Source organism: Dendrobates tinctorius, unplaced genomic scaffold (assembly GCF_039654945.1).
Source record: "Dendrobates tinctorius isolate UK_male_01 unplaced genomic scaffold, ASM3965494v1 ptg000031l, whole genome shotgun sequence".
Classification (NCBI taxonomy): Eukaryota; Metazoa; Chordata; class Amphibia; order Anura; family Dendrobatidae; genus Dendrobates; species Dendrobates tinctorius.
Window position 1 is genome coordinate 18,983,241 of NW_027361699.1, and position 12,874 is coordinate 18,996,114.

A 12,874-nucleotide genomic window follows, 5' to 3' on the forward strand; every position below is an offset into this window, starting at 1 on the left:
AATGAAAAATACTTCACTTTTTACATCTCATGACTGATATCCATTTTTAATAGCTCCAAAAACGGACAGTATATTACTCCATACAGTATTATGGCCACCGCATAGTGCGCTATACAGAGTAATGAGGCCCATATATTTCTCCATACAGAATCATTGGTCCCATATAATGTTTGAAACAGTATATGATGAGCTCCACATAATGCTACAGTATATGTTGGTCCCCATGGATGAAGCTGCACTGTCTTATGGGCCCAAATAATACTCCATATATAATGGGCCCCATTTCTAATGCTCTAGTGTATAATGGGCCCTGTAAATGCTGCTCCAGTGTCTGATGTCCACCTTTGGAATGCTCCAGTGTATGGTGGGCCCCATATATCATTCTCCAGAGTATAGTGCTCCCCAAAAATTGCTGTCCCAACATTGAAGACAATTAAATAAGTCTCCTCAAATAAGTCTCCTCGCTAGGGAATCCCTGTACTAGTCTGGGCGTACAGACATGATGTCATTGCGCTCTCTGATCAGAATATCACTGTCAGGAAACGCGGAAGACGTCATGGCAGTGGAGCAGGGAGAGGTAAGTATTTCAACTTTGCAAGTGCTGTGATCCTGAGCAAGCAGGGGGGGCCCACTCATTGGCGACAGCACTGGCACAGGGCCCCTCATAGTACGGCGGTGTGTCTGACGGCGGGTGTGCACCCCCACCGTCAGACACTTGATTGCACTATGAGGGACCCAGTGCCAGTGCCCGCACCCAAGAGTCAGCCCACCCACCTGTCCAGGGCAACGGCACTCGCACGGTTGCGTGCGCTAGGTGGTGACCCCGGCCATGGGGGGGAGGAGGCAGCCCAGTTAGGGAGGTTTACAAAATGGCATATGTTGATGTGGGACATTCACCTGCTGCTAAAGGCGAAATTGGTCAAGTCCCAGGAAGAGGAGGACCAAAGAAAGCCATTTTTCTGGCAACCTATGTGTCATCAGGGTAAGGTGTGACAAAATACTTGGAAACCCATGCATGGTTCATTTTAATGAAGGTTAGATCATCCACATTTTGGGTTGAGAGACGGGTACTTTTTTCTGTCAGGATTGATCCAGCAGCACTGAAGACTCTTTCCGATAGCACACTTGCAGCTGGGCAAGCGAGCTCCTGTAAGGCATATTGTGCCAATTCAGGCCAGGTGTCTACTTTAGCGGCCCAATAGTCAAATGGGAATGACCTGAGAGGGAGAACATCGATATGGGATGAGAAGTAGTTTGTAACCATAGTTGACAAGTGCTGTCTCCTGTCACTTTCAATCGATGCAGTATTAACAGTCGTGTGAGCGGAAGTTGAAAAATCAGTCCACAACATGGTCATGAAACCCCTGTCTCCAACGCCACTTCTGATGTGTGCACCACCAACACCTCTTCCAAGCTGCCCTCGGCCACTACGGCTCGCGTGAGAACCATCACCGCTGCTGTGTGCTGGGAATACCTCAACCAACCGGTTTACCAGAGTTGCTAGTTTGTTAGCCAATATTAGGTCAAGGTTCTCCTGTGGCATGATGTTTTGGAATTTGCCTTTATAGCGTGGATCCAGGATGCTGGCCAACCAGTAGTCATCATCGTTCATCATTTTGGCAATGCGGGGGTCCCTTTTTAGGATCTGCAAAGCATAATCTGACATGTGGGCCAATGTTCCCGGTGTCAATGATGCACTGCGAGTGCTGGGTGGAGGAGCACTTTCTGGCAAATCCACATCCCTCCAGTCACGCACAAACCCTGTACCAGACCTTGCCACGTCAACATTTTCTCTTGCCCCACGAGAAGCATCCTCCTCCCCTAAATAATCATCTCCATCATCATCCTCCTCTTCCTCTTCTTCCGACACATCGTCCAGGAGAGTTCCCGGAGCAGACAATGGCTGACTGTCATCAAGGCTTCCCTCCTCCTCTTCCTCATCATCCTCGGCTGCAGACGCCTGCTCCTTAATGTGCGTCAAAGTTTGCATGAGCACACGCATAAGTGGGATGCTCATGCTTATGATGGCGTCGTCTGCGCTTACCAGCCGTGTGCATTCCTCAAAACACTGAAGGACTTTACAGAGGTCTTTCAGCTTCGACCACTGCACACCTGTCAACTCCATGTTTGCCCTCAAAGTGCCTGCCCGTGTATCCTCCCACAAATGCATTACGGCCTGCCTCTGTTCGCACAGCCGCTCAACCATGTGCAGTGTGGAGTTCCACCTTGTTGCAACGTCGATAATTAGGCGGTGCTTGGGAAGGTAGAGCAATCGCTGCAGCTTCTGCATACGACTGGAGTGTACCGGCGACCGGCGGATGTGCAAGCACAGTCTTCGAACCTTCTGGAGCAGGCCTGTTAACTGCGGATAATTATTGAGGAAGCACTGCACCACCAGGTTCAAGGTGTGAGCCAAGCAAGGAATGTGTCTGAGTTTTGAAAGGGCTATGGCTGCCACAAAATTACGGCCCTTATCACTAACTACCTTGCCTACCTCAAGATGTAGACTGCCCAGCCATGACTCAGTTTGTCGCTGAAAGTAGTCGGCCAGTACCTCCGCGGTGTGTCTGTCGCCCAAACACATCATCTTCAACACAGCCTGCTGACGCTTTCCACTAGCTGATCGATAGGGGGACACCTCGTGTGCAACACTGGCAGCTGCGGATGGAGTGCTCGTGCGACTGCATTCTGTGGACGAGCTTTCGCTTCTGGAGGAGGAGGAGGGTCGAACGCCTAAGGCCAACTGTTTCCTATACCGTGGACTAGGCAGCACTGTCCCACCACCGCTGTCCCCTGTGGACCCTGCATCCACCACATTAACCCAGTGCGCAGTGATGGACACGTAACGGCCCTGGCCATGCCGACTGGACCATGCATCAGTTGTGAGGTGCACCTTTCCACTCACTGATTGCTTGAGTGCATGGACAATGCGGTCTTTCACATGAAGGTGGAGTGCTGGGATGGCTTTGCGAGAAAAGAAGTGGCGTCTGGGTAGGTCATAGCGTGGTACTGCGTAGGCCATGAGTTCGCGGAAAGGTGCACTTTCAACCAACCGAGAGGGCATCATCTCTAACGAGATTAGTTTGGCAATGTGGGCGTTCAAACCCAGTGTACGCAGATGAGAGGATGAGTACTTTCTTGTCCTACTCAGACTCTGGTAGGGTGAGCTGGACTTGAGAGATGCATATGGTCGAACTAGCGGTGGACATGGCGGACAGAGAGGGTTGATGATGGTGATGGAGTTGGTGTTCTTTCTGATGGCCTAGGTTCAGTCTTTCGGTGCAATAACAGTGTGATTCCCTGACTGATTTGCCCTTGCGACGACAACTCAACATTTGCTGCTGGTGGTGTGCCAACCGGTGGGCTTACAGTGGGGGAAACAATGTAGTGTTGCTGACTACCTTCTTTGGGAGCAGTTGCACATGTGGTACGTGAGTTTTGGTAGTCCGTCCACGCTTATAAGTGCATGGTGGTTAAATGTCCTAGCATGCAACTGGTATTCAAATTTCTCAGATTCTTCCCTCGGCTAAAGGTCTTTGCGCACTTCTTACATATAACCTTTGCCTGATCATTAGGATTTTGTTCAAAAAAGTGCCACACTGCACTCTTCCTACTATGGAAGACATTTTGAGGCCTTGCACGCTGTGCTATTTTGACCGTCTGGTCAAGCTGTCCTGCAACTCTTTTGGTTTTTGTAACCTGTTTTTGGACTGCTCCGGGCCTGCCAGATAACAGCTGTTGTGATGTCGATGCCCGCTGTGGATGCTCCTCCTCCTCTTCTGAGCTATTGGCGGCGGCACCCTCTTCCCCCAATGGATGCCAATCTGGGTCAACAACTGGGTCATCCATTACCTCCTCTTCAATGTCATGTGCACCTTCCTCTGTGTCACCGTGTATGGTGGTATAGTATGCGGGAAGGGGCACCTGAGTTTCATCAGGGTCAGATTCTGCCTCAGTACACTGCGAGGACAATGTAGTGCTCTGAGTGAATGTACCAGCAGAATCATCTATCAGTGGCTGTGCATCAGTGCACTCCATGTCAGATTCATCTTGGCCTGGATAATTCACGATTTGACTTGATAACCGAGGCATGGTATGTGAAAACAGTTCCATGGAGTAATCTGTAGTGTGGCCTGCCGCATCCTTCAATTTTGGATGGGGTGAAGGACACAAGGAAAGGTGTGGTTCATGACCATGAGCCTCTAATGATGACTCAGTGCTTTTATTTTTTAAAACTTCAGAAGAGGAGGCGATAGAGCTGGAGGCTGAGTCAGCAATGTAAGCCAAAACTTGTTCTTGAAGCTCCGGCTTTAAAAGCTGTTTACCGACTCCCAGAAAAGGGAGCCTTCGAGGCCTTGTGGAGCCAGATGATGACGCAGGCTCAACACCTCCTGCATTAGGTGCTATTTTGCTTTTGCCACTACCAGCAGATCCACCACCAACACCATCATTACCAGCTGCCAACCCCCGCCCACTTCCACCGACTCTTCCTCCACACTTCCTCATTTTTTGGGGAAAATGTACCCAAAAAACCACCAACTATATGGTACTGTAAAACAAGGTACAAGGTGTATATAGGAGTGGGGAGAATTTGAATCTCTCTAGACTTCAGGACACAGTTGGATTCTGTCAGGCCCTGTTTATATTACACCGCAATGTGACAGGCAGATTATGGATGGTGTAAGAAAGGTGTATAGAGGACTGTGGAGAATTGGAATCTCTCTAGACTTCAGGACACAGTTGGATTCTGTCAGGCCCTGTTTATATTACACCGAAATCTGACAGGCAGATTCTGGATGGTGTAAGAAAGATGTATAGAGGACTGAGAATTGGAATCTCTCTAGACTTCAGGACACAGTTGGATTCTGTCAGGCCCTGTTTATATTACACCGCAATGTGACAGGCAGAAATTGCCTAGTGTATGACAAACTACAAGGTGTATATAGAATTGGGCAGAATTGGAATCTCCCTAGAGTGTAGGTCTGTAAGAACGGACAAACTCCTCAGCTTTTCCTTACAGAGTCACACACTTACAGTTGTGGCCAAAAGTATTGACACCCCAGCAATTCTGTCAGATAATACTCAGTTTCTTCCTGAAAATGATTGCAAACACAAATTCTTTGGTATTATCTTCATTTAATTTGTCTTAAATGAAAAAACACAAAAGAGAATGAAGCAAAAAGCAAAACATTGATCATTTCACACAAAACTCCAAAATTGGGCCAGACAAATGTATTGGCACCCTCAGCCTAATACTTGGTTGCACAACCTTTAGCCAAAATAACTGCGACCAACCGCTTCCGGTAACCATCAATGAGTTTCTTATAATGCTCTGCTGGAATTTTAGACCATTCTTCTTTGGCAAACTGCTCCAGGTCCCTGATATTTGAAGGGTGCCTTCTCCAAACTGCCATTTTTAGATCTCTCCACAGGTGTTCTATGGGATTCAGGTCTGGACTCATTGCTGGCCACCTTAGAAGTCTCCAGTGCTTTCTCTCAAACCATTTTCTAGTGCTTTTTGAAGTGTGTTTTGGGTCATTGTCCTGCTGGAAGACCCATGACCTCTGAGGGAGACCCAGCTTTCTCACACTGGGCCCTACATTATGCTACAAAATTTGTTGGTAGTCTTCTGACTTCATAATGCCATGCACATGGTCAAGCAGTCCAGTGCCAGAGGCAGCAAAGCAACCCCAAAACATCAGGGAACCTCCGCCATGTTTGACTGTAGGGCCCGTGTTCTTTTCTTTGAATGCCTCTTTTTTTCTCCTGTTAACTCTATGTTGATGCCTTTGCCCAAAAAGATCTACTTTTGTCTCATCTGACCAAAGAACATTCTTCCAAAATGTTTTAGTTTTTTTGAGGTACGTTTTGGCAAACTACAGCCTGGCTTTTTTATGTCTCGGGGTAAGAAGTGGGGTCTTCCTGGGTCTCCTACCATACAGTCCCTTTTCATTCAGATGCCGACGGATAGTACGGGTTGACACTGTTGTACCCTCGGACTCCAGGGCAGCTTGAACTTGTTTGGATGTTAGTCGAGGTTCTTTATCCAACATTCGCACAATCTTGCGTTGAAATCTCTTGTCAATTTTTCTTTTCCGTCCACATCTAGGGAGGTTAGCCACAGTGCCATGGGCTTTAAACTTCTTGATGACACTGCGCACGGTAGACACAGGAACATTCAGGTCTTTGGAGATGGACTTGTAACCTTGAGATTGCTCATGCTTCCTCTCACGTTGGTTTCTCAAGTCCTCAGACAGTTCTTTGGTCTTCTTTCTTTTCTCCATGCTCAATGTGGTACACACAAGGACACAGGACAGAGGTTGAGTCAACTTTAATTCATGTCAACTGGCTACAAGTGTAATTTAGTTATTGCCAACACCTGTTAGGTGCCACAGGTAAGTTACAGGTGCTGTTAATTACACAAATTAGAGAAGCATCACATGATTTTTCGAACAGTGCCAATACTTTTGTCCACCCTCTTTTTTAGGTTTGGTGTGGAATTATATCCAATTTGGCTTTAGGACAATTCTTTTTGTGTTTTTTCATTTAAGACAAATTAAATGAAGATAATAATACCAAAGAATTTGTGTTTGCAATCATTTTCAGGAAGAAACTGATTATTATCTGACAAAATTGCAGGGGTGTCAATACTTTTGGCCACAACTGTAGCTTCAATTTGGCCGTGATAACAGCAGTTACATGGTACTGAGAGAGGAGCGAGCACGTACACCGCTGTACGGTGTATGTAAAATTGTCAAGCTCCGTGTTTTTGTATACGGACTGACACACGCTGTCTCTCTCTAGTTTTGAATGTAAAAAAAAAAACGGACAAAACTATAAGGTGTAGGTCTGTAAGAACAGACAAACTCCTCGACTTTTCCTTACAGAGTCACACACGTAGATAGCTTCAATTTGGCCGTGATAACAGCCGTTACACGGTACTGTGTGAGGAGCGTACACCGCTGTACGGTGTGTGAAAAAAAAGAACGCTCACTACCTCACCAGGACAAAACAATACAATTTGGATTGCTTTTAAAAAAGCAGTTTGAACACCAGTGTGCACACAGCAATGCAGCTAGCCTTAAAAGGCAGGGTAATCACCACCAGAGCTGCTGCACAAAAGCAAAAGTCTTCACCTTTCACTGCACAGTAACTACAGTGAAAAGCGCTAGCAGCAGAAGCAGGTTTTTTTTTTTTTCTTTTTGTCTTCCTAACGCTCTCCCTACAGAATCAGCAGCTGCAGCAGCTCTCCCTATTCTGAGATCAGCATGAGTAACATGGCGGTCGGCGTCCCCGCCCTTTTATACCCCCTGTGACGCCACACAAAGCAAGCCAATCATTTGCATGCCCTTCTCCAAGATGGTGGTGACCGCTGCCTGTGTCATCACGTTGCCCACAGTGTCCGTTCTTCACGATTGGCTGAAAAAGGGCGCTAAAGCATCTTTTGAAACGCGAATTTGGCGCTAAAGTCGCCGACCTCATGGCCGACCTCACGCTAAGGTCGGGTTTCGTTTCATGAAACCCGACTTTGGCGAAAGTCGGCGACTTTTGAATTTTTTCGACCCGTTTCGCTCAACTCTACTTTGATGCTGTCCAATAAATGGGAGATAAACTGCAGTACTCGGCAGCAGTCACTAAACAGTGTACAGTGCTGCTGTGCTAAATTCCATACATTGCTTATATCCAGCAGCCACCGGCGTAGATTTCAAGACATCATGGAGGTTGTGTGTGTCAGACCACTACAGATATATATGAACTATCCATTAATAATCTGGGGCAGACCATTAAGTTTGGTGCTGTGACTGAAGTGCTAAAAGTTGAGTGACATTTAGATGGAGTGCCTGGAACAAGGGTGGAATAGAGGAGATACCAAGCAAAAAGTGCCCGAGTCATAGCTAGCTATAAGTGAGAGTAAAGGCCCCGTATCACATAACGAGATCGTTAGCGAGATCGCTGAAATGTCACAGGTTTTGTGACGCAACAGCGACCTCACCAGAGATCTCGCTACGTGTGACACATAGCGTTGACGCAGAACTCAGAGATGCAGGCATGAGTAGTCAGAATAGCTGCTGTGTGACAAGGTCCCAACGACCGCCGAGGTTGTTATACGGATCGCCGTATCATTGCTGCGTTGTTGAACAGATCTGCCTATTTGACAGCTTACTAGCGACGTACTAGTGATCCTTACCAGGTCGTATCGTTGTCGGGATCGCTGGAGTGTCGCTAAGTGTAAGGGTACCCTAAGAAGTATTTGTTATACAGCTCTGGCAAAAATTAAGAGACCACTGCAAAATTTTCAGTTTGTCTGATTTTTCTCTTTATAGGAATATTTTTGAGTAAAATGTAAATTGCTCTTTTATTCTATAAACTGACATGTCTTCACATTTCCAAGCACTAAATTTTATATTTATTTTCAGAAAATGAGAAATTGTCAAAATAACAAAAAAATGCAGTGCATGCAGACCTCAAATAACGCTAAGAAAACAAGTTACCATATATACTCGTGTATAAGCCGAGATTTTCAGCCCATTTATTTGGGCTGAGAGTCCCCCTCTCGGCTTATACGCGAGTCATATACGGGGGTCGGCGGGGTGTCAGAGACCATACTCACCCCCTCCTGTCACGGTCTCTTTAGCTCCTGCTTCCCCCATGATCTCAGCGTCCCAGGTGTTCCTGCATTAAGTGGTCACGTGGTACTGCTCATTAAACTCATGAATATGTGCATATTAAATGAGCGGTACCACGTGACCGCTGAATGCAGAAACAGCTGGGATGCCGAGATCATGCGGGAAGCAGTGGCTGAAGAGACCGTGTGCCAGGAGGGGGGCAAGTATGACTGGAAGCAGAGCAATATTGACCGGTCCCCGTTCCATCGCTGTCTCCCGGGTAATCTGGCTGTGACATTCAGCGGAGGGCGCGATGACGTAGTCAGCGCGCACCCTCTGCTAACGTCACTGCACAGCACCCGGGAGACAGCGATGGAGCGGGAAACTATAAATATAGCCAGTGCCGGGGGCCTGAGCCAGCAGCTACACCGGCACCTGGCTCCCAGCGATGGAGAGGTGAGAATGTGTTTGTGTTTTTTTTTTTTTACATTTTATATAGCAGCATATGGGGGGTATTTTATGTATGGAGCTTCTACTTGGGCCACAATTAACCCTTGTGCAGCATATGGGGGTATTTATGTATGGAACATCTACTTGGGACACCATTAACCCTTGTGCAGCAATATATGGGGTGCATTTATCCTTGGAGCATCTTGTTGGGCCACCATTAACCCTTGTGCAGCATTTTATGGGGGTATTTATCTACGAAGCATCTTTTTGGACCACCATTAACCCTTGTGCAGCACCACCCTCGGCTTATACATGAGTCTATAAGTTTTCCCAGTTTTTTGTGGCAAAATGGGGGGGGGGGCTTATACACGAGTATTTACGGTAATAATCATTTAGAAACAACAATACTAATGGTTTAACTCAGGAAGAGTTTTCAATCCTATTACTTTTCTACAGAAGAGAAAAGTAGGAAGGTCCAGCTGCAGAACAAACAGGCAGCTAGCTGGGTGAGAATTTAGAGTATTGGGCCATGCATACCAGGACGGGGATGGAGCCAATCATACCAGGATAAGGATGGGGCCATGAATACTAGTGTAGGGATGAGGGGACAATATATACCAGGATAAGGGATATTACGTACAGTATTGATCACATTTTTTGCTTCAATTTTTTTTTCTAATTTCCTCCTCTAAAACCTAAAAAATTGAACTGCTGTTTTTTGTTCATTCAGTCTTTCTAAAATTGAAAGTGATCAATGAATACCATGTACCACAAAATAATAGTACCAATAAGGAAAGTAACTCATCTGAGAGCACGATGGGTGTTGTGTTCCGGTTCGGTGCCTCCCAACTTGTAGCAATGACGTCCTCTTTTTTTCCCGTCGTGGGCAGGGCAGAGTCCTGCAGTGCGCAGGCGCCGGGAAAGCTCAGAGAGGTCCGGTGCCTGCGCACTGCAGGACTATGCTCTGCCCTCAACAGGACAGAGCAGTGCGTCTGCGCCGAAGCCACAACGGGAAGCAAAAAAGAGGACGTCATCGTTACAAGATGGGAGGCGCCGGACTGAACCACGACACCCATCGGACCAAATCCGGATTCGGACTGCCCATAGGCGAGTATTAATATAACTAGTTTTTCTTATTTTTCAGGTTACATTGGGGGCTTATCTATAGCATTACAGAATGCTGTATATAAGCCCCTGATGGTAGTGCCGGCAGCTGATAGTCCAAAAAATAGGTGACAGATTTAACTGTTCACGCAATAACAGTAATTTTGACATGTCACTAGTTTATCCTATAATTGTTTTTTTTTTTTTTGGAGAAATAACCCAATTACTGCTAAATTTTCAGTTATACCTTTTCTGTGATAAGTTTTAACAGTCTTTAACTAAATCATTCAAAGTTAAAAGTCTTAACTCAAGTGTTAAAGTGTTACCAATGACTTACTTATTATCTGTTGTTTGTTTAAGAGCGCCTCCTCGTAGACTGCAAAGGCAACATTCCTAAAACGAGAAGGTTAAAATAATGAAGAAAACTCTACTTGTGAATGAAAATTTGTGTAAAGTGAATAAATCAAAATGTTGCCTACCACATTTATTACTTTGACCAGAACAAATTGCTTTCTATTGGCTCATTAATAAAACATCACTTACGAAAAGTCAATAAAGAACATCTTCCAAATTTCTCAGATAAGAACCGCTCCTTACAAGATTTATCAAATAAAAATTTTTTAACACTGGTTTGGTTTACAATGGCTTGTAGCATGGAATGACGGTAGCCAAGTGGAAAGATGAACAAATAAAAGAACAATCCCAATTTATTCATGTGTTTTAACCCATGGCAATGACAAGCCAATACAATACCTTCTGTTGAATGTAAAACAATCATTCTATCGCAGTATTTGGACTTCACTAAACAGAAGGCTATTTCAATAAATGACAGCAGTACAAGGTAAGAAAGTTTGCAAACCAAGGAAAATAATTGGAGAAAAGAAAAAAAAATATGGTATCAGCTCTCCAAGTAGGCAATCATGTTATTTAATCAGGAGATATATTATCAGCAGGTGATAATTCACTTTTATGTCATACAAGAAACTTTGATACACATAAAACATTAGGCGCTACCAACGATAAGATAAGCCACATGAAGGACTAAATTACTCCAACTTCTCACTAGCCAGCTGGGCATGAAAGGCAGTTCTCTCTGTACGAAAATAGTGACACCTGTAAATTAAGCAGAGCAAGAGTCCAGTGCACATACTTCCCTGCATGAAACAACAAGCATGCTATCCAACCTATTGCCATGTCCCCAACAATGATAGTTTGGGCATATTCAGCACTCTGACTAAGGCTGGTTTCACATTTGCGCTTTTGTTCGTAGCGCATCGTGCGCACCTGTGCGCATGCGCACTGCGCACCTATGTTTAACATGACGTGCGCATGGTCTTGCGCACACTTGCGTTTTCGTGCGCATGCGTTTTTTTGTCTTTTGCGCCAGGCGCGCCAGACACAACATGTTGCATTTTTTGGTGCGCCCTGTCTCAGCAAAAAAACGCATGCGCACGCTTGCGCAAAAACAATACATTGAAGTCTATGGGAACGCATGCGTGCGCATGGTCTTGCGCACGGTTGCGTTTTTTTGCGAATGCGTTTTTGAGTGAAACAAGTCTAGAATGTTCTCTAGACAATGGAAAAAATGTCACACCTAAAAACGCATGTGCATAAAAAAAACGCAAACGCATGCAAAAACGCATGTAAAACGCAAGCAACGCTGCATTTTTTTGGCGCATCAGCGTGCGCATGACGTTAAAAAAACGCGCGTTTGTTTTGCGTTTTTCTTTGCGTTTTTTATGCGCCCGATGCGCTGCGCAAAAAAACGCTAATGTGAAACTAGCCTAACCACTCTTTTTTACAGCAAATGTTCCCAAGTGATTTCCTACACTTATGTACAGAGTACAAGAATACTTAATTCTGTTTTTCACTTTTTTATTTCCTTACGGCATTTGACAGAATACAAGTTATATTGTTAAATCATATACTTTCCTAAAAGGTACAGTCATATGTTTAAGTTTGGGCACCCCTATTAATGTTAACCTTTTTTCTTTATAACAATTTTGGTTTTTGCAACAGCTATTTCCGTTTCATATATCTAATAACTGATAGACTCAGTTATATTTCTGTATTCAAATGAGGTTTATTGTACTAACAGAAAATGTGCAATCTGCATTTAAACAAAATTTGACTGGTGCAAAAGTATGGGCACCTCAACATAAAAGTGACATTAATATTTCGTAGATCCTCCTTTTGCAAAAATAACAGCCTCTAGTCGCTTCCTGTAGCTATTAATGAGTTCCTGGATCATGGATGAAGGTATTTGTGACCATTCCTGTTTACAAAACAATTCCAGTTCAGTTAAGTTTGATGGTCGCCGAGCATGGACAGCCCGCTTCAAATCATCCCACAGATGTTCAATGATATTCAGGTCTGGGGACTGGGATGGCCATTCCAGAACATTGTAATTTTTCCTCTGCATGAATGCCTGAGTAGATTTGGAGCGGTGTTTTGGATCATTGTCTTGCTGAAATATCCATCACCTGTGTAACTTCAACTTCGTCACTGATTGTTGCACATTATTGTCAAGAATCTGCTGATACTGAGTTGAATCCATGCAACCCTCAACTTTAACAAGATTCCCGGTGCCGGCATTGGCCACACAGCCCCAAAGCATGATGGAACCTCCACCAAATTTTACTGTGGGGAGCAAGTGTTTTTCTTGGCATGCTGTGTCTTTTAGCCTCCGTGCATAACGCCTTTTTGTATGACCA

General features: G+C 45.1%; 1 protein-coding gene across 2 annotated transcripts in view; it reads right to left on the reverse strand.

The window, feature by feature from the left end:
- KDM4C (lysine demethylase 4C) overlaps positions 1-12,874 on the reverse strand; it is a 565,453-nt gene that overhangs the window by 105,859 nt on the left and 446,720 nt on the right. For both annotated transcript variants that reach the window (XM_073572230.1, XM_073572231.1), the window contains exon 16: positions 10,498-10,553. In XM_073572230.1, coding sequence (XP_073428331.1) covers positions 10,498-10,553 — 56 coding nt within the window. The remainder of the gene's footprint in view (positions 1-10,497; positions 10,554-12,874) is intronic.